At 51.3% G+C, this 21,757-nt stretch overlaps 1 protein-coding gene across 1 annotated transcript in view; it reads right to left on the bottom strand.

The window, feature by feature from the left end:
• Positions 1-422: 422 nt before the first annotated feature.
• Positions 423-21,757, bottom strand: part of FAM107A (family with sequence similarity 107 member A) — a gene marked incomplete at both ends in the record, with an annotated part of 29,219 nt that continues 7,884 nt past the window's right edge. Inside the window, 4 exons of the mRNA XM_082321019.1 lie at positions 423-530; positions 1,730-1,886; positions 6,444-6,618; positions 16,551-16,614. Coding sequence (XP_082177145.1) covers positions 423-530; positions 1,730-1,886; positions 6,444-6,618; positions 16,551-16,614 — 504 coding nt within the window. The remainder of the gene's footprint in view (positions 531-1,729; positions 1,887-6,443; positions 6,619-16,550; positions 16,615-21,757) is intronic.

Consider the following 21,757-nt stretch of genomic DNA (forward strand, 5'->3'; position numbering starts at 1 on the left):
GTTCTCCAGAGCTGCAGGTCCCTTCCTGCCACCCCGTGCCTGGCGAGCCTGCCTCCAGCAAGAAGCAGGGGTCCCCCAACCCATCCCTCCACAGAGTTCCCTGCCTTAAACGGTTGCTGTGTCTCAAGGGTTAACCAAGAGTTAGCTGGAGGTTAGCGTGAACCCACAATCTGGGGGGAAAATCACATCATTTCTCTCTGCTTCTCTTCATGTGAGTACTTCTTCGGTGAATACTGCACCTTTTCCACAGTGACACTTTCCTGGGCTGGGAAAACCTTTTTTGTGCCTTCTACTGGAGCAAGTGTTAATAACCGTTAAGTAGCCCCAACGCTGTGGCTGTGAATGTCCACCATGTACAGAGATGTCAGCGTGTATGTGTTAGCGCCGGCCTTGGTAGGATCCCTGTTGAGTTTTGGCAGAAGCTACGCTGCTTTCTCATCCCCAGTCACCGTCGATGTTCTTCTCAGGTTTTCCTTGACTTTAATGAATTCTGGTGCATGGTCTTCCTGCTTCTCCTGCTCCTTCTCCAGCTGTAAGAAAGAAGAGTCACCATTATCTGTGCATGCAAATGGACAAAAGTGCATTAGCTACATTAAAACAGTGGGCTTCATTATTGCTGGCTGTCCAGTTATTATTGCCCAAAGCTGAATGAGTGTGTAGTGCATGTGTCAGTGCTCTCTTTTTCCAAACCATTACACCAGAGCCACGTTCACCCCATGTCTCTTTCTCTGGCCAACTGAAACATTTTTCTTTTTGTCCTCTAGGGAGGAATGTCTCCAGCAGAAAAGCAGGGGAGTGCTTCACTTCAGACCTGGCATGGAGGAGGGAGGAGGAGGCTTGAAACCTTCCCAACAAAGGAGGCCAGTGAGCCTGGGAAAAGCTCTCAGCATTAGGTTATCGTCTAAGGGGGGGTAAGTCGTTGTACTCCCTCACTTTTATATGGGAAGTCTTCATGGATCTGTCCTAAACAACCTTGTTTCATATTCCCAGCTCTTCTGTGAGTGTGCTGGGCTTTGATTTTCAAGTGATCTTGGCTTGGCTGGTATTATTGCAAGGGAGCTGTTGCGTCATTAATTAAATAAACTAGTTTCATCCATTTGCAGTGCAAATACTGGCAAGTAGGACAGGGAATGACTTTCTTTTCAGTGGCAACAAGCTGACTCGCTGCTTGCACTGGTTTGGGTAAGGGGGCAGGCGCAGAGAGCACCCGGGGCATGGCTGTGCTGCTGACAAGTGCCCGTGCTGAATATTGCTCTACCCAGGCATATTTTTGGCCAGAGTACATGCCAGGAACTGCTCCCAAAAGCAGCTTGGGTGTGATTGCAGCAGGGTTTGCACCTTCCAGCACTTCTGCAGCCTCTCACCCTGCACCCCAGGGTCCTGAGCACCCCTGTGGAGGGTGCTGCAACAACCCCCATGCTATTTGGGGTGCTTTGAACTGGAAAGCACGCCCCAAGGACACCACATGGGACCCAGAGGAGACCCAGGGCCAGTGGTGCATGGCAGTGGTCCTGGGCAAGGTGGTATGAATGAGGAGAATCCCAGTGTGAGGATGAGGGTGCTGCAGCTGCATGGAGCAGCAGTGAAGGATATACCGTGGCTCCTGTTTTACGGAGGGGTAGCAACGCTATACCTTGGGTTGAGCCTCAGCCCACCCGTCTCCCCTGTGGTCTGTGCCTCGTGCGGGGTGGTTAGGATAACCCGGGGATGACCAAAAACTCAATTCTACCTGATCCAGCCTCTGGTGCCTCTTTAATAGCTCTTTTTCAAAAGGCGACTGCAATTTCTTTGCCTCTTCCTCTTCCTTCTTCTGTCTGATGAGCTGATTTCGCCTTCGGTGCTCGAGTACCCGCTGCAGCTCTGGCTTGCTCTCCACACCCAAGCCTCTGTGGATAAAAAGCAGATAAATCAGGGCTGGAGCGCCTACACCCTGGGGTGTAACCGCTGCCAGCCTGGTAACTCCAAAACTCTTTTCGATCCTAAATGGAAACATGGGAGACCTGGTCCACAAGCCAGTCCTGGTCCACAAATCCATCCACAAGGCTTTGAGGGCGTTACCAGGAGCACCTTACTGCGGGACGGTGCCTTGGGCTGCCTGCCTCGGGTGGGCACGGCGTTTGCTGTCCGTGTCTGGGGCTTGTGGCGCTGGAAGTTTTGCTAATCCCATTACACTGAAGTGCTCCAGCTTTCTGGGTTGGGTATGGAAATGGGACCTTCCGTTGGCTCTTGCTGTTACTAGTTTTAATTATGTCAGTGACCGCTTCAGCAGCATTGAGGGCATTTTAAATGATGACGATGTTTTTTCCGCCAGCAGGGGTAGTCATTGATCTGCAATAATTGTCCTGGCAGCTTGTTTCCTCCCTGCTGCATCCCAGCATTGCTTCAGAGCTGAGGGCTAGCGGTCCCCCTGCTGACATGGAGAGTTTGGGTTAAGAGGGCAAAATGAAATGTCCTTTTCTCCTGGAAACCAGAGCATTTGCCGGTGGCGCAGGCGCCTGGCTCCCCTTCAGCCGCCCGAAGCATCTCAGATGAAGCAGGGCTGCTCCAAGCCCTGTTCTGTGAGGGGTGGGATCACGGGAAAGGAGACGTGGCAAGGACATGCAGGCAAGGCATAAATACGTGGTAAAGAGATGAAAGAAGTTCTCCAAATAAATTTCAGAAATCTAACACTTTGAATATTGCCATGCCTGAATTTAGACACTAAGATTTACCTTCTGCAGCTGACCCAGGCCACCTTCCCACCAGCTTCTGCCCCCCTAGAAGCATGGGAGTAGTTATGGACGTGCAGGGCTATGGGTGAATGCAGAACAAGTCCAGATGTGGTCATGGGATGGTTCCTGCCCTTCCAGGATAGTGGTTTGACCAGCTCATCACCTCCGTGCCATAAGGAATCTGCCTTCATAAAATCTGTCAGCTTCCTGGTTAAATCAGTAAAAGCAGTGACTCCCTGCCCCGCCGAGTCCTTGTCAGAGGGGGGCAAAATCCTGGAGCTACTGGGAAGTTGAACATTTGCTGAATTTCAGGAGGCTTTTTTGCAACTGCACAGAGTTTTGTGTCACTGAAGAACAGATTATTAAGAAGTGGTCGAGGCCGCATTTACGCAGACTGTCTTCTGCAATAGCAGCTGGAATGTAAGTAATCTTGCAAGAAAATACAGAACTAGAAGTCGTTGACTGAAGTTGTATTTTTGAGGAGAAGGAGTTGAAGCCCTCGTAGCTGTCACACAGAGGAGGAGTGGGGCCTGACCGCTTTCGTGGGCTGGGTTTAACTCTTGTTTAAATCAATGGGCTGAGAGTATTTACAAGTCCCATTGTAAAATGTGGGGTGTTTGGTGTTCCTGTGGGTGAAGGTCTGTTTTGAGGAGAGGAGGGTGCTTCCCCATGTCTGTGCGAAGGGCTTGCCCAGGGCATGGCAGGTCAGCGCGCACTATTAATGCAAAGTTCATCTTCAGAACTGGGAGGTTTCTGTTGACCAAAGGCTGGTTGGTTTCTGCTAAGGTCGTTTGAAAGCAGAGACATCAAACCCTGTGGACTACTGAGCTTCCTTGGCAGGGTGGTGGACACTGAGGTGGTGTCTCACATCATGAGAAACTGAACTGGCCGGCAGGAGAGGGAAATGGTCTCCAGATGCAGCAAACCTCTGTGCTATCACAACATGGCTGGGGACCAGTGCTTGCATCCTTCCAGTGCCACGTTTAACGATGCTTCCTGTTGTCATTTCTGGTTTTTGCTTTATGGTGGGACAAAGTTCATGGCAGCATCAGCGAAGGTAGCCGTAGTATTGGCCCTAGAGATATGATGATGTTTTTTCAAGTCAGGAAGAACTCAGATGTTGCAGAGGTGCTTTTCCCAAGGCTTGAGAGAGAGAAAACCTGCCTTGGCTTGCTGGAGACACAGCTTGAAATGTTGCCTGTGGATTTGTTACTCTTTGATTTAATCAGCCTGTGTTGTTAGTACCCAGAGGTGTTGACTAAGATAAGGGTTTTGTTGCACAAGCTCCTGATGTGAGTTGCTTCTCCCTGCTGCTTAAGGGGAAAAACCAACAGCAAAGCAGAAACAGGAGCAAGTCGTAGATCCTTCTCTCTTCCCTTCTCACCTCTCTCACCCTACAGTAACATGTAGCAGGAAGCAAAACTGGTGGATTCAAGAGTGACAAGAAACCAACAACAATAGATTATTGTTTGCAGTAGGGTTTGTTTCATATATTTGCTGAAAAATATTTGGGAGGCCAGAGCCAAAGCAGGTTTAAATTGATGCCTGAAATGTACAGGACTCAACAAGGTTCAACAAGGCTCAGTGCTGGGTCCTGCACTTGGGTCACAGCAACCCCACGCAACGCTACAGGCTGGGGGAGGAGTGGCTGGAGAGCTGCCTGGCGGGAAAGGACCTGGGGGTGTTGGTTGACAGCCACCTGAACATGAGCCAGCAGTGTGCTCAGGTGGCCAAGAGGGCCAATGGCATCCTGGCTTGTATCAGAAATAGTGTGGCCAGCAGGACCAGGGCAGTGATTGTCCTCCTGTACTCGGCACTGGTGAGGCTGCCCCTCGAGTGCTGTGTTCAGTGTTGGGCCCCTCACCACAAGAAGGACATGGAGGGGCTGGAGCGTGGCCAGAGAAGGGCAACGAAGCTGGGGAAGGGGCTGGAGCACAAGGCTTATGAGGAGGGGCTGAGGGAGCTGGGGTTGTTCAGCCTGGAGAAGAGGAGGCTGAGGGGAGACCTTATCGCTCTCTACAACTGCCTGAAAGGAGGCTGTAGCCAGGTGGGAGCTGGTCTCTTCTCCCAGGTAGCAAACAACAGGACGAGAGGAAATGGCCTCAAGTTGTACCAGGGGAGATTTAGATTAGATACTAGGAAAAATTTCTTCACAGAGGGAGTGGTCAGGCATTGGAACAGACTGCCCAGGGAAGTGGTGCAACCACAGTCCCTGGAAGTGCTCAAAAACCATGTGGATGTGGTGCTTAGGGACACGGTTTAGAGGTGGACCTGGCAGTTAGGTTGATGGTTGGACTCGATGATCTCAGAGGTCTTTTCCAACCTTAATGATTCTATGATTCTATGACTGAGAGGGGTAAGGATGTGATGGGGCTGCTTCCTGACAACATCTGATGGTACATGTGGATACGTCATGGTGGCAGGCATAGGACTTGAGTACAAAGTGATGATGCACTTTGTATTTGCCAGTTTGAATCAGCTCAGCCTGGAGCCATGGGGTCTGTACCCTGTCTGCCACTGTTTGTCTCTGCTACCTCTGTTGCAGGAATTTCTTGATGCTTTGGTCCATTGTGGTTAGACTGGAATGACATTCTGCCAGATCAAAGGCAATGCTGGCGGGTGAGCCTTTAAACTGAGCGGTATCACTAGGCAGGATATGGTCACTCCATAACCAGAGAGTTTTAAAAATACCTGGCTGGTATGGTTACCTCTGCCTCGACGCTGGAGAATGGCCTGGGCATGGTCCCTGCAAATCTTCTGATTCTGTGAAAATCAAATCAAACCCAAGCCCAGCCAGTGCAAGTATTGATTAATGCACCCCGCTGGCAGGCTTGATTGTTTGCCGAATTAATATATGTGTCTGGTTCTCGTAATGACTATAGTCCTTTTGAACAGAAGCTGTGCTGCTTTTAATTAGATGGTCAAAGTGCTATCATGTCAGAATATTTCAGGGTATTCAGAAAATGTCAATATAAAGCCAACAGATTTCTTGCTGTGTTAAAAAGGCTCTGAACTGAATACGCTTTTATTGCATTGATGTTCAGACTGTTGCCGCGAAGGAATGGTGTGTTATAGGTTCTCAGTCCCTGGTGTCGTTATCCTGATGTTGTATATGTACCCCCAAAGAGTTAAATTGGGGTGATGGGGTAGGAAATCAAGAATGTAAATTCTAGCCTATCTTTGCTCCTTTGATTTTTAGGGAGACAGTGATTAGCCTTTTCCTTGTACGGAAGATCTCGCACTGATGTTATCCCAGCTTTCAATGGCTCCATCCAGCCTGCAGCTCTTACTGCCTCTGGATTGACCTTAAAGCACACAGGAAGGCTGCACATTGCTGGGGACTTGGCAGGTCAGTGACGGCGACAGAAGAACCAGGACCAGGGAGAAAGCACATGTGGGACACTGAGAAGGGGGCTGTAGGGATGCCTCGCATCTTCCAGTGCTTGTGGCCTGAGGTGGGTGGAAATAGCAAGCAGCTCCAAAAAGTGCTACCCGATGCTTCAGGATGGCAGAGCAGGGGGCTTTTCATTCTGCTGTTGTTTTAAAAGAAACCATTGCGTCAGAGAAAAGAGGACTACAGCAAGTTTTACGTGGTGTTCATTTGCAAGTGAGGGGATTTCTCGTGCCCTTCCCACTCACAGGCTGTCGCTGGCACTTGTGTCTCGGCTGCTGAGCTCCGACGGCTCAGCACCTCTCGGACTGCTCCAGCGGCAGGCTGCGACCTCCTCTTACCTTCTGTGGTTCATCAACAGCTCTCTGTGCAGCTCTTGGTGGCTCTTCGAGGCTTTGACAGGATTTAGGAGCTTTTTAGGTTTGATGAGGTCTGGGTTTCCATCTATGTAGTCTGGGTGAGTCAGGATATTCCCACTGTCCGGTCGCTCCCGCTGTATTTCAGTGTACATCGATGCTGGAAAAGAAAAGAGGTGTTTGCATGAGAAGGCTCACCCTGATGCGGTGTGGAACCTGCTGGAGCTCTCCTCCCCTGGGCAAGACAGAGGAGAAGGGATGGTGCCTGCCCCGGCTGCTCGACACCCGCGTCAGCGTGCACATGTCTCCATGGGCTGGTGCGGGTTTTTTAGAGGTTTTAAAAAATACTCCCTTTCAGTTGTTGATGAGACACATACGAATTAGATCACTTAAATTACTTGCCAGCCACTTGCTTCAGTGGCTGCAGCATTTAGTGCCAAGGATTAATTAATGCAAGCTAGGTCTAACTAAAACTGGAAACAGCCATGGATGTGGACTGTGCTGAGCTGCTGCTTTGGTCGTCCTGGCCGAGGCCGTCGGTCCCTTAGCACAAGGGGATGCTGTGGGATTTGAGGGGCTTCCGAAACACGGGCCTGAGGAAGTGCTGCTGTATCTGAAACCTTTTGTCAAGGAAAGATCTTGCTGATACCCTGCTGGCCTGATAATCAGGATCGAGCCCAATGCCGAGAAAAGCATAATTCGCCCATGCAGTATGTGATCGTGCTGTAATAATTTGTATGTTCTGGATGTAAGAACAAGAGCCCACTTTTTTGGAAGTGATGGCAGCTTGGATTTCAGGCAAACTGCAGGTTCACTGTTGGTATTTTCCACGTGCTCTATGTTCCTCCTTTACAGAAAACCCTATACAAAGTGAGTGCAAAGCACAAGTTATAAGACAAACTGCATGTGGCGGGCTGTGTCTTTAAATGCGGAGCACAGTGGGGCTGCCTACAATTATTCAGTGTACGGTCTAATCAGGGGCTCAGAAAGAGCAATTTATTCCTGACTATTCACTTGAGCAATTTGGAATTTTACCAGTAAGAACAAAAAGTCCCAGGAAAAGGGTGTAGGCAGCTCCATGTCTCTAAGTGTCTCGTTATTACAGTATTTTTGGGGGCCTAGTGTGAAGTTATAGGGGTTGGTGGAGCAGCAAGGAAAACAGTTGTTCAGTAATGCTGCCTCTCGCTCTTGTTGCAATCTCATGTATAAAAGGAATAAAACTCTTTTAAAAGAGAAATCAATAAAAAAGGCAAGAGAAAACAGGCTAAGGCATTCTTTCATAGTCAGTAAGTACTTATCAAACGTAAAGTGGATTGCAATCAAACAGAATTGTGTAAGGAATAATACTGCTGAAGAAATGATTCAATATCAAACAACTTCTCGTTGAATGTTAATGTGGCCAGTGCCCTACTGCTTTGGGAACAAAGGAAAACAAATCAGAGCCCATTACATGAGTGTAATTGGGGTGAATAGTTCGGTACATATTTAAAGGGCGCTTGGAAGCTGGAACCAGTGATTTCTTGTATCGAATTATTTTCCTCTAGGATCATAAATCACTGCTGGCAGAAGGGAAGGTGGCGTGGTTTGATGTTTGATGGCAAGTGCCAGGCTGACTCAAAGCCCTGCGGGGCCGGACTCCGCAGGCTGAAACTGGGGGCTCAACGTTGTCTTCCAGAGAGATGCAGGGACTGAAGAACAGCCGAGGGTTAAGGCAGCACAATTTCATGGATAATTTTTATCAAACAAAATCCAGGTTTTGAACTATGAGAAAACACGTCGGGTTTTCACTGGGGTAAAATTGCTTTGGTTTTTTTCTTCTTCTACTTCTTCCCTTTTTTGGTCAGACAGAGGCAGACAAAAGACAAGGAAGGAAGGTACAAAAGCAAAGGTTTGTTTTGGCATGAATGAAATGGGTGGGTTCCCATTTCCAAATGGCAAAGCAATGTCTTCATTCTTCAAACAAAAAAGTCTCTCCATGGGGTAACTTAAATAAAATGCCAGGTGTTTTTAATGGAAACACCGTTTTTGGACAGCTGTACTAACAGACTAGCCTCAGTGTCACTGTGTCGTCCTGTCACCCTTTTCCCACTCTTCCTGAGCTGTCGTTTAGACCAGAGTTGATCTTGGATTTGTCCATCTTAAATCCGCCTGTTGTGCTCTGCTAGGGGATAATGCAGCGAGCAGTGAGCGTGGAAGGATTATGTGGCCAACCAAGCCTGAAGGACCAACCTGGATGCTGTAAATGGCTGTAACTCTAGTGACTTTGGTAGTTTTTTTCTATACCAAGTAGCTCTGAGGCCCTGCCGCTAAGCTGTACTAGCTCTTGGAGCACCGGTACAGCACTGTTACTTGTAAAGTACTGTTTTCTCCCTGCCTCTGGTTTTCTTTTGCAACTCAGGAGTGAGAATCCCTTATTCCCTACCTCCAAGACCCAGATCCCAGGAGATTCGCTTGGGGCAGGCTGTCCCCACATCCACATAGGGCTAATGCCCAGAAGCATACAACCCTATTGCATGGTGTCACCCAGCCCTTCAGTTTGGTCCTGTGGTGTTTCCACCCCCCAGACACCCAGGATGATCAGGGAAGGCCCCCCCCCCAAACCTTGGGGGACCCCCTGCTTATGCAGCATTTTGGGGAAGCACCGTGGCGAGCCTGGAGGTTTTGAATTGGCTCATGTGGTTATTTCCAGACTGCAGCAATCTAACGTTGCATGGCTGAGGCTTGCAAAGAAGCAGCAGTTTATCACCCTATTTACTGAAGGCAGATGGGGAACTTTTTTCCCTGAAACTAGCAGAAATGAAGAAAATACTGGGAAGGAAGGAGTGGGAGGAACTGAAAGGGACTGGAAGCATTTCTGGCCAGGCTGTGAAATCAGCATGCAAAAGTCCTTACAATGAGTGCAATTTGCCTGCACAATACTGCGGGGGCCAGGACACAGCAGGTAGCTCTGAGCTTGGTTTTCACTGGGATAGATGTGCCTAGGGGTGTGCAGACACCGACCTGGAGGGTTTGGCTTCCAGTGGGTGTCCGTACTGCTGCCCCAGGGACAAAGTCAAAGCGCTGACCTTGTCCCTGACTGGGACTGGAAGGAGCCTTGAACCTCACTACAAGAGTAACACGTTAAACCTTCAGAAGGCCTTAGTCTGGAACAATTCAAGGAATGTCTTCATTTGCATTGAGCAGAAAAAGAAAAATGAGAATATAAAAATATGGGTGCGTCTGAAACACAGCTTGGGGTTATGCTGGGAGGAAGGACGGGGCATTCTTTCTCCTGCAGGTTGGCAGATAGGGACCCAGTGCAAAATGTTTCTCGTGGAGTAGATCTGTCATCTTCAAGACCTGATGTAATTCATGTCCGTGTAAGGGGAGACAGACTGCTATCAGGCTGCTTTTTGTCATTATTTATAGTGTTGGAGGTATAAATCAAGCCAGGTCTCTGCAGTGGATTTACAGCAGGATGTCTGTTTTTGCATGATTCAGCCGTAGATCAATGAACAAGGCTCTGCTCTGGCACCTCCTTGGCCACCGTCATAAATCAGCAAAAGGTGTTAGACATTTTTATATTGTTCTTGGCAAGATATAAACAAAAAAATACATGTGCATTTTAATACCCTCTGCTGTACTCAGAAAGACAGCGTGACCTTTTAAATAGATCTGCTTTGGAGTGTTGCTTATAAAAAGTAGCTGTGTTTGCTTGGAGGTACTCAGTCTTTTGCTTGCTTTTAAATATTTTCCCTTTCCTCATTTCTAGAAGCCTGAGGCTTTCTAGGAAAGGTACGTTTCCAAGCGACTTTTCTGCAAGTAAAAAGCAAGGCTGCCTGGATGAGGCGGCCAGGACCACTGGCAGATGCTTAGACTTCACGTTCTCTCCTCTCCCAACTGTAGCTGTGAAACGAGCTCCCAGTCTTGATTAGTTTTCTAGGAGACCCCACAGGGAATATTCAGCATCTTTGAGATGGCCCAGAGACCAACCACCCTCCTGTCCCAGGGAGCGGGACTGGCTGGAGGAGAAAAATGACATTTTAAAATCTTGGTCTGTTCTGACCTAAAGCAAAGCCCAAATTCCTGCTCCGACTACCTGGAAATGCTTATAAATCCCCCAGTTCCTGGGAGACTTGTGATGAAATCATTAGTCTGCAATCCTGGGGCAAATTGTTTCCACCCCTGATTATGCTCAGCCCCAATCTTTTAGGGAACAGGATATCAGGCAGTTTTGGTGCAACATTAAACGACTTTGAAAACCTGAATGTTGCAAATGATACATTAAATATACCCCACTAGAAGCATAAAATGTGGTGTGCTGCTTGGGGTGCTGAGTGGCTTTTGTGCAGCCCAGGGCAAGGAGAAAGGTTTGAGCCTGCTCCTGGAGAGGAGGAAGAGGAGGAAGAGGAGGAGGAGGAGGAGGAGGAGGAGGGGGAGGACTGGCTCATGCCCAGGGACGGGCATAGGATACTGGGGCTCAGCTGCAGCCGGAGCTGAGCTGTGCCTCCCTTTGCTGCTACTGCTTTTTGGTTTTCCCTCGCTTGGAGGAGATGCCCTTCACAGAGCATTTATTTAGGATTAAGTGACTTGTCTCTCCATGGTGGGTTGCCCTGTGAGCCCCTCCACGTCGGGACCTCGTGCCATGTGCTGCTCCCTGCGCTGCCGCTGGCAGCCGGCTTCACCGTCCTGTTAGGATGGAAATAATCCCCAGGAATGTTAAGGGGATTAATGGCCCTGGAAAGGGCAGGTAACCCAAGGGGTGCAGCTCTGCTTACAGCTGCCTGCATGGCTCCCGCAGTTCTTCACAAGGGGAAAAACAAAAGAGACTGAAAAGAAAATCAATCCATAGCTGTTGGGTTTAGAAAGCTGTAGGGTGGAGGTCTGGGCTCCTACCCAGCACCTCTCGACTTGCGACTATATAGGAGAATGGAGGGTGCAGCAGGACACCAGTGTTTGGCTGCTTTTTGCAGGTTTTCATGTGAAATGCCTCCTCCCCCTTGACTTTTGCTTTGCCAAGCTCTCCTCGATGTCCTGCCGCCCTGCGACCCGCTCGCCCTTCCCCTGTGCATCCCTCGTCCCTTTTCCACACCGCCTGCAAACCGAGTTTCTCCTCCTTCAGCGCCGTAGGCAGCCCCGCTCTGCAGCGTGCCCTGCCCCATGCGATGCTGCCCTGTTGGTTCTCACTGTCCTTAACCCGCAAAGCTGTCAGGGCTGTGTTCTGCAGCGCAGGTCAGTGTCTAGCTTTAGCTGAAATCTATAAAGCAAACGGAGTTTGCAGTCTTTTATTTCTGCTGTCTGTGTCATTTGAGAACTGATTTTCCAACTAGAGCATCTCAGGGGAGGTTTGCCAATAGGGGCAGATGATGACCAAACTGCTCTTGTTAAAAATATTATATGGGCATCCCTTTCTGGGCAGCAAATGGGCCTCTCTGAAATGCCATCCATGTAAAAACAGTCAGAAGGCATTATTCTGGGAATGGGATCCACGCTCAGAGGATATTGCTATTTGTAATTCTGTGAAACCCTGTTACTTGGTAGAAGAGATGAGACTGGGCAAAAACCTCAGGATGGCCAGGGTCAGAGCCCTGGATCTGGGTTTGTAAAGCCACTGACCCAAGGGACCCTTTCCTGGGCAGAAATGATCACTTAAAACTGTGGCTACAGAGAAGAACCTCTGGTTTTCTGGATGCCTGGAGTTTATTCATGAATACCTCTTTTTTAAAGAACTGACAGGTTAATGAAGGGCTGCTGAAAGAAGCTGGTCATACACATCCCGCAAGTAAGGGACTGCAAAACCAACACACTCACTACGGTCAGCAGAGCTAGTTTAAAACTATTTACAGAAGTAACCTGAGCCTGGGAAATAATGTGAGTTTCTGACACATTTAGCTGCAGTCATGGGGAGAACCTTCCCGTTTCTGGGCTATGGTCCCCGATGGCATCCGCTCCCCGGGAGCCCTCCTTTCCCCGGGATGACGGTACCATCCCTCACACCCCTCCTCGGGAAGGCTGAGAGGGGCGAGCCTGTCCTCACACCCTGCAAGGGTTTGCACGTGCAGGTGGAGGTGCAGGGGATCTTTAAACTAGCCTCAGTTCCTTTTAAGCACCGGTACACACACACTTCTACCTGTAAACCAGAAGTTAGGTTTTTTTTTTTTTTCATTTTAGAGCATGAAATTTCAGTCAATGCATTTCCACTGTCTGAAGTGGAGCTGGAGTTTGGCCCTACACCTTTTCCCATGAGAGTGTGGTGGCAGAAGAGGTCATGCTTTATGTTAAGTCATAAGTAAGTAATTAAGCTGAAAGTTTGTCTTTTTTTTTGGATTCTTGAATTCCTGGCATTTGCTAATTTGCATGATTTTCCTAACATGAATTAATTGTATTTTAGAAACACAGAATAGCTGGGGTCGGCATCGTGGGGCAGGGGAACAACTGCGTGTCGGTCTCCGTGAGCCCCAAAGCTTTGCGTGGTGAGAGCAGTTTTTGGGCATTGACTGCGTTGGGGAGGATCTGCTGCCAGGAGGACGAGCGAAGCCATGCACTTGCTTTTGAAAGCCACTTTCTGTGTGGTTGGGTGGAGCGAGGCACCCGGGTGCCTGCTTTAGTGGGTGAGATGTGGGTGCTGCCCCATGCGGAGCGGAGGCTTCGGGCTCTCAGTGGCTAGAAGCCCAATGGCCAGCAAGTCTCTGCAGCAGAGCCCGCAAAATGCAGCTTAACACCCCAACTTATCCACATGTGTTACGCAGCCAAGCCTGGAATGAAAAACCTGTTGTTCCCTCACATTAGCTTAATGACTGTTGTGGCTTACTGCCCTGGTGATGGATGATGACAATGTTAATAGTAATGATGATGATGATGATGATGATGATGATGATAATAATAATAATAATAATAACATGGCAAGCCCAAATATTGGCAGATGCTAATCGTTCCCCTCCCTGGGCGAGATGGTACCAGCTCCCATCCTCACCGTGATTTTCCTCTCCTCTGGTTCCTCATACCGATGGACCTGGCACGCTCCCCCTTGCTTGTCACCAGGTGACCGTATCACTGATAAATGATAGACGTGCTCCGGAAAGGAGGCAAAGAGCCTTTGTCTGCTTTTAATCTATAGTTTTAAATAATTAAGCAAGGCTAATTCTGGTATTTATAATGCAATAGGGTGAACGTAACTCGATGTGGCTGCTGTGGGAAGCGGTTCCCAGCTATCGGGTGGCTGCCTCGGGCAGCAGGCGTGCACGCCCCGGGTTCTCTCGCCTTCGCTCAGCCCTGACGCTCGGGAATAAACCCCGTGAGGTCGCGGGGTTGGAAAGGCAAAGAAAACTCTAATGGGAATGTAAACGGGGCAGGGGGACATGGATAGCCCTGTGGCTCCCGGCCCTGCTGCCACACATCGCTGTTCCTGCCTCTGCCTCCCTGCTGAGCACATGCTGGGGATGGGACTGCCCACCAGTACAGCCTGAGCTCCCCACCAGTATAGCCATTGCTCCCCACAAGTACAGCCAGTGCTCTCCTCTAGTACAGCCAGTGCTCCTCACCAGTACAGCCAACATTCTCCCACCAGCATAGCCAGCTTCCCTAGTTCAGCCAGTGCCCCCAGCCCTGCCCACCCTTGCCGAGTGCCGTGCCAGCACTGCAGCCCGTGGAGTTGGGGGTCCCCCACTTACACCAGCACTGCGCCCGCATAAGGGGGGCACAGAGTGGCACTGGGCACAGCCTGGGCTGCTCACATGCCACCAACTGCAGTCACCCCTAAATGTAAAGGACCCCCGATGTCACCACGGTCACCCGCTGAGCTTGGCGCTCACGTACACGTATTTGGAAGAGAAATCCCAGCAGGTTTGGGGCTGGCTGAGCTGTCTGGTGCGCAGAAGTTCCTGGTACCCTGTTTTGTCTTGGCTAATGATGGAAATGCTTGTACAGCCAGGCAGCAGCAAGCGCCCCTCTGCCTGCAGGCAGGCAGGACTGGGTGTGATGGTTAATCATTTCATTTAATTACCTTGGACTGTGATAAGCAAAGATAGCAAGGCTGGGATCCCAGTCTGTTAGCAATCACCGAGGGACGTCAGCCCCGTGCCTTTTGCAAGTGGCATGTGGAGCGGCTTGTTTAGTTTTGTTAAGCAGTGACAGATGCTTAGCAGTCTTTCTCGATAATCACAAACTTACTTTTAATATCCCACAAAATATTTCCTCTGTGCATTTGCCTGCCTATGATAGAGACACACATCAATCATTAATGAACGTTTTAAGGTAGCTCAAAGGTATTTTGTTGAATGCAGGGAAAATCCTCCCACGTTGATTTGCAGGGATTGTATTAGCAAGTGCCCCCTGTCCAGCTCAGTGCCTCTCCAAGAAGGTTGGAATTGCAGCATGGGTTTGCTTGGGGAATTTCTTGTGGAATATGGGTCCGTTTTGAAAGGCAGAAGCAGAAGGGCAGCTTCTCAACCAGCTACGGAACTATTAAAGTAACATGATATCTCAAATAAAATTTAAAACAGGGTCCAAAGTCACCTGTGCATAAATACGTATGCAGCGCAGCCTAATCCCACGGGGGCTCAGCAGCCCGGCCCCGCAGAAGGGAGCTGGCAGAGACGTGGGGACCCCCTGGGGTGGCTCGGGGAGCCCTGGGCTTACCTGATTTCCGCAGCGTGGCCCTGGGGAGCCCGGGGGGGGGCAGGTGCTGCCCCGCGCCCCACGACATGGGTCTGCGGGGGCTGAGGCTGCCGCTTCTGCCCGGCTGTGCTCGCGCCTGCGTGACTTTTTGGCTGGGTCCGACGAAGCTGCCTGGCTCCTGCCAGGTCTCTCCAGCGGGAGCGGGGATGGAGGGTCACGTGGAGGTGGCCGCTGCACCGGCGCTCCCTCCTCGCTGCTCTTGCCACCCCAGGGGGACCCCACCGAGGGCTGGAGCTCAGCTGGCAGCAGCCGGTGGCCTTGCCTGCTCCTCAGTGCCAGTCCCAAAGGTTCCTCTGCCACCCTGAAAACTTGCTCCTTTTGCTCTTCATTGCTGGATGATGTTTTCCCAGGACGGAGGAACAAGCTAATTGTATTTTCCCCCCAAAGCAAACGGCTCCGTGCGTGCCCAGGCACCCGAGCACAGCCGCTGCTGCCGTCGGAGAGGTCGCGTCCCTGCTCCACGGAGGACGATTTCTCCTAAGCGTGCCTTAACCACACTCCCGGAGAAATCAGATCACCCCAGAGGAAGCCGCACGCCCACTCTCTTTAGCAACCACTGCAACAGCCAAGCCCGGCACCAGGGCAACCGCTCGAGTTATCGTGATTATTCCCTGGCGTGTTGCAACACCCCGTCATCTACTAACTGCTACACGGTCCAGGGGGAGCAGCCGCTGCACCCTGTGGGTAAGGGCTACGGGAAGGAGCAGCAGCCCCTGCACGGGGGCCACGGGCATCCTGGTGGCACCAGGGCTGTGCGGTGCCGCTGCATCGCCGCCCTGGGCTCCCGCTGCCCTGGGTCTCATCCTGCTGAGATGCAGCCCCTGCCTGGATTGGGCCCCTCGTCCCCATCCTTGCTGTGGTTGGAGGTACCATGTCGGCCATCCCCGAATTGCCACGGCCTGGGAAACCAGAGGCTGCAAAGCTGAAGGAGGAGAAGGAGTTAAACCACCCCAGCAGCTCCTTTGGCTCTTAGATGGGCGCTGTGGTCTGGCTCTGCTCAGGTCACCTCATGCCAGCCTGCAGATGCCCAGCGTTTTGATCCCAGGAGGTGGACAGGGATGGGGCGAAACCATTTCCATCCAGAGGAAGGGGATAAGGGAAGCCCGGGCACACCGCCAAGGTGCAGGTACGAGCTGCATTCCCGCACCCCTGCACCCACGGGCGCACAAACTGGCACGGCCACCTCCTGGCCTGATGCTCCTGGCCCCGTGAAGGTCTGGAGAAAGGAGCCAGCCTGCCATGTGCACAGGGGTGCTTATTCACTTATTTTCACCTCTCCACATTTCGCTCCTCTCCACATCCCAGCATTTTTTCCCCCATCCCAGCCGTGTTTTCCAGCCAAGGGCTCAGCAGTGCCGGGCATGAACAGGAGCCCCAGCCTCTCCCAGCTCGCCTCGCCAAGCCCCCCGTGGGGCAGCACGGGCTGCTGGCACTCACCTGAGCCGCCGCTCCTGGGCTTCCCGCTTCCACTCGGACACTTGGGCTGAAGGGAATATTCCTTCTGGAAGAAAAGACAAGAGAGAAATGGGAAAGGACTGTACAGGTATTGCTCTGTTACAGGAGATAAAACGTAAGAGTTGCTGGTCAATTGCTACTAGAAACTTAAAAAATTATTATTTTTTTTAACCTCCTGACCAGGAGCTGTTACATTTAATTGACATGGAGCATCAGATGCAGGAGATGAGAGGCAGGCTGGTCCGCATTCCCCTGTGTGTGGTGTGTGCGTACGTGGGCTTGCGTGAGCGCGGTCAGCCCGTCCCGACCAGCCGTGGGTTAGACACGGGCAGGGTTTTGAAGATCCCACACAGCTTTTGCCCCTAGACCAAGGCTGTGGCGGAGGAGAGGGCTTTAAGTGGGGAGGATGTGCAGTTTGCCTGCTCAAACTGCAACCTGCCTCACAGCCCACGTGTGCCCCGTGAGCTTTTTGTGGCCGTGCAGATTCCCCTCACATCGCCCATTGCCCCGTAGCCTGGCTGCTCATTGCACACTCCAAAAAAACATTTGGCTCAATTTTGACCTGAAAAAGAGATGGATGCACATCTGTACTACTCCCCTTGGGTCGCCTCTGAACAGGCTAAAGCTCAGCACTTGGTGTTGAGCTTCACGTCTGTGAGTTCACTGGAGATGTGTCAAAGGGGGAAAAGAGCATCAATTTAAACCTGCTTTGAGCTCCCGAGTAAGTGTGGTTATGGCTGGTAGATGCAGGATTGGAAAAGGGCTGTGATCCATCAACACCTGCTTTCGACGGAGTAAAACAAATCAGAAAATTTGTTTTTGCTGAATTTTCTGGACATATTTCTGTCTGATACGCCCTAGTGCCTGACCACCTGCACCTCTGGGCTCCTCTCTGCAGGGAAGTGGCTTTGTGGGGTGCTTAGGACCTCCCGTCCTGAACCAAAGGACTTTTCATGGCAAAGCTGTTTTTCTAGGAGCTCCTTGCACAACAATTCTCTTTGCTATCTAAATTAGTAAGCAATCTCACCCTGTGCTCCTGAGTCTTTGGGATTAACAAAAAGCCTTTGTATTCCCCCTGTAGCTCCCTGAAGGTTACTGTGTGAAGGCGGTTGATTGCTGGGTGATATTTATGTGGAGTGGCTCTTGCAGACAAGGAGTTGCGTCATTCACCAACTGCCCCCGTGTTTCTTATGAAGTGGCTTCGTGTCCCAGGAGAAGGTGACACGGGGAGCTCATCCCAGCACCACTCATTGCGTCTCCTGTGCCCTGCACGGCCCCGTGTTGCTGTGAACGCTGCAGGTGTTTCGCAGGCGGGGGTCTTGTTTGGAGGTGTCTCCCCCAGAGTAGCGAGCCCCGGGGAGTCCCTGTGCCAGGAGCTGGCAGGAGAGCCAAGCAGCTCTGACATGGCTCCGGCACGGCTCCGGCACAGCTCTCCGGCATGTGTGGCCACGGAGGGCTCATTTCGTGGGACTTGGACTCTGCCCTGCTGAGGAAGTGACATGGTTTCTTCATTCAATGTGCACGTAAAGAGAAAATAACGCTGTGATGAATGTGCACCCGGAGTGTCACTGATGGGTGGCTGTACGGTTAATTAATGAATGCGGGGAAGGGGAAGATGGCTCTGGGGGAGCCCACAGCCAGGTCCTCATTACTGGGGCTGTACATTAGATTGACTTTTAGCTGCTGAGTTACTTTGCTAGTGATGTTGGCTGCTGGCTGTCATTTCTCTAGCCAATTGCTGTGGCACCGGGAGCTTTCTTGTGTGGACACGTCTCCTGTGTGCTAAAAAACCCCAGACATGTCAAGTGAGTACCCAACACAAATACTGGCTTTTCCGTGGTTGTGTAATGCAGCCAGCCCGACATGAATGCAAAGAGAGGGAGAGAACGCCACCGCCGAGACGGGCTTGCTGTCCGCCTGGCCGCAGCGCCGGGGAGCCTCGATGCAAGCTGTGAATTATGGAGCAGGCAGCTCTGCCTGGCCCTGCCTGCCTGTATCTTTATTAAATCTCCACTCTCAGCACGGGGTTGGGAGTGCAGCATCGCTGCCGGTCGCGCTCGGGCTCCCGATCTGCAGACAAAATTCTGGCCCTGCTGAAGTCACCCGCAGCTGGGACTTGAAGGCAGACAGCATTTCACCTCCAGCTGCAGGGAGGTCTTGGAGGCTGGTTAAACATTTCCTCCGCTGGGTTAATGCTAGACGTTGGCTGAGGTGCTGCCCGCGATGGTGGGGACCGGCTGGGCAGCCCAGCCCTCCCTCCCGCTCCCTGTGCCCCGGCCCCCAGCACAAACTTCATGCAATCCCGCTACAACCTAAGAAGTCGTGCTGGTTGCACCGCGGCGGTGACCTTGGCGGTGGCAAAGCCAAGGGCAGGGGACGTGTAGGCTGGTCAGAGCTCTGCCTGGTCCCCGATACCCCGTCACCTCTGTGGCATGGGGTGGCTGGTAACACACTCCTGCTAATCTCCACTCAAGCCATTAGTGTGTTTGCAGAGCAGGATGGCTTCTGGCACCTCCCTGGCTCGCAGGAGGGAGTTAATGATTGCCCAGATGATAGAGACTTTTGCCAGCTCCCCATGGGACAAAGTGGGGGACGGGACTCTGTCCCCGACCCAGCTGGGCATGGGGACAGGTACTCCAGGAGTCAGAGGGGTTCATTTGTCACAGCGAAGGCTCAAAGGGGGAGGGTGTATTGCAGTAAATGGGTGGAAAATCCCTGCTGTTTCCCAAAACCTCCCACTTCCATGTGAAAATCACTTCTGCGTGCAGTGTGACTGCATCTTGCCAGGAGTAAGAAGTAGTAATAAAATCTGGCATCGGACGGTAACACTATGCCCCTCTGCAGGTGAGCAGGACGGATGCAAGTGGGGCAGGCGGATGAAGGAGGAGCTGCCCCAAGCCCGGCGGGTGCTTCCATCGGTGGCAGCAGCAACCAGCCCGCAGCGGCCCTGGCCGGGGAATTTCTTCAGCAAGAGGAGGAGGATCCTGGAAACACTGCTGATGGGAGCAGGTACCACTTCCAGCCCGCAGGCCAGCTCCTGCCTGGGATCCCCAGCCTGCTTTGACCATGTCCGTGAGGACACCTACCACTTGAGCTGGAATTAGCCTGGCTATTAAGTGAGGTTAAATGCGACAAAGCAGCATAAAGTATAAACAGTAAGTAGTCTCACATTGTACTTTTACTGTTCTATGCTACTCCCAAACATCCTGGGCATCGTTATATCCCAGCAGGACTGTTCCCGGCCCTGACTCTGATGCACAGCAAAGAGCTCTTGCAGCAAATGCCTGGAGACAGTTTGGCAGGCGTAGGCTGCTTTGAACCACCGGCTCTAAGCAAGCATCCTCCTCTACGGCTCCCTGCTCGGGGAGTGCAATGCTCCTACCCCAGCTTAAAGCCAGCCTTCCTGTATAAACCATTAACCAGCATTACTTGTCCCACATGTGGGTACTCTAATATTTACTTGCAGCAAAATTGATAGCCGGTAATTTTGGACCACGTTTGTGCTTTGATGAAAGAGTTTAGGGAAATGAGCCGTCAGTGTGGTCAGAGCGTGAGCCACGGAAAGGGTGAGGAGGGTGGCTTCAGATCAATACAGATGCCATTAAGGTGCAGTATCGTAGCATCTATATTGCACTACAGCCAAGGCCTGAGCTAATAAATTAGGCAAGAAATTGCTGCAGTCAGATCACGGTGATAAAGAGGTATTAAAGTGGGCAAAATGCCACCCAGGCTGAGAACTGATGTGAACCTCCTGCAGGCCTGGTTTGGGGAGGGAGGCACCATTAGCAGGCTTGGAAGTTACCCAACCTATTTGGGAGTAGATGGGCTCAGAGAAAGGTACTTTGTCCATAAGTTGCTGTAGCAGCTGCTGACATCGGTGTTTGGTGAATGAACACATCCATTGATTAAAATAGTCTTATTGCTTAACCCAGAGGCCTGGAAAGAAGTTGTCATGACCTGGAACAAGGCAGATCGAAGCCAGCATTTCGATGTGTGATGAAGCCACAAAACATGCGATTTAGAGGTTAGCCAAATTGTACTCTACCACTGCTTTCAATTAGCCCCAAATACCCTCTTGCTGCTCCCGGTGCTCTGTATGAAAATGTCTCCTACATGCTGCTCGATGCTGAGATACTGTCTAGGTTGTTGCCTAAATCTCCTGTGTTATTGCTGAATTCTGGTCTATCTGTGCTCATTTGCAGCAGCTGGGACTGATCCAGAGCCCTGAGTGAAATCATCCACTGGAAGAAACTTTTGAGGATTAGTAAGACTTTTTCCCATCTGTGATGTCGACGCACAAAAATCTGTCAGCTCGATTGTTTTGCTGCAAAATCTTGCCATGTGAGGTGTTGAGGCGCATTTGATTCAGCAAGCTGGTGCACATGTTTGCCGAGATGACACCATTTTCTTGGTAAGGAGAAACACAGAGAAGATCAGCAGCATGCCCCAACACCTAATATCGCTGCTAATTCCCTGCTGGCCTTGGCTGGAGGAAGAGCTGCAGTTTGGATGAATTTCCAAGATTTCTTGAGGGCTAGGAAAGGCAGTACAACAAGTCCCTCCCTCTGGAGCTGGCAGACTGGGCTCTGCCTTCCCGGTGGCAGTCACGACGTAGCTGCTATCGGGGCTGTTGTGAGAAATTGCAGTTTCCTCTCTCTTGCAGGGGTAGGGCGATGCTGGGTTTGGGAGGGTTAGTCCCCGTTGTTGAGCTTGACTGTGCACATTCCTCTGCTCCCAGCTCATTATGGGACACTGTTATTTTGGCAGGTTTTGCAATCGGGACTGGCAGGCACCCAGGAGCCGGTGTCCAGGCACATCCCGGTGCTCCTAAGCCAGCAGCTATGAAATCTGTTGCCGCGGTGCTGCCCTTGTCATGAGGAGGGGTCTCAGCAGGGTCTCTGAGCCACCACAGCATCCAGTGCTCGCTCCAGCCCAGCGCCCAGCCCCATCGCTCCCTGTCCCGGGCTGCCCGCCCTTGTCCAGCCCTCCCTACACACCTCCCCGGGGGTGAGCAGGTTTTTCAAGCGAAGCTGTGAGCTTGTATTACTCCTGGTCCCTGGCCACAACCATAGCTGATTTCACTATCGTATTACAAAGGACTCTAAGAAATATCAAGTTATTGGTGTAACGTTTCATTACTGGTCTTTTGACCTCTACAAGTCTGCAGCATTTCTCGGGCTAAAGTGGAG

The sequence above is a fragment of the Platalea leucorodia genome (genome assembly GCF_965183815.1).
Source record: "Platalea leucorodia genome assembly, chromosome: 9".
NCBI lineage: Eukaryota > Metazoa > Chordata > Aves > Pelecaniformes > Threskiornithidae > Platalea > Platalea leucorodia.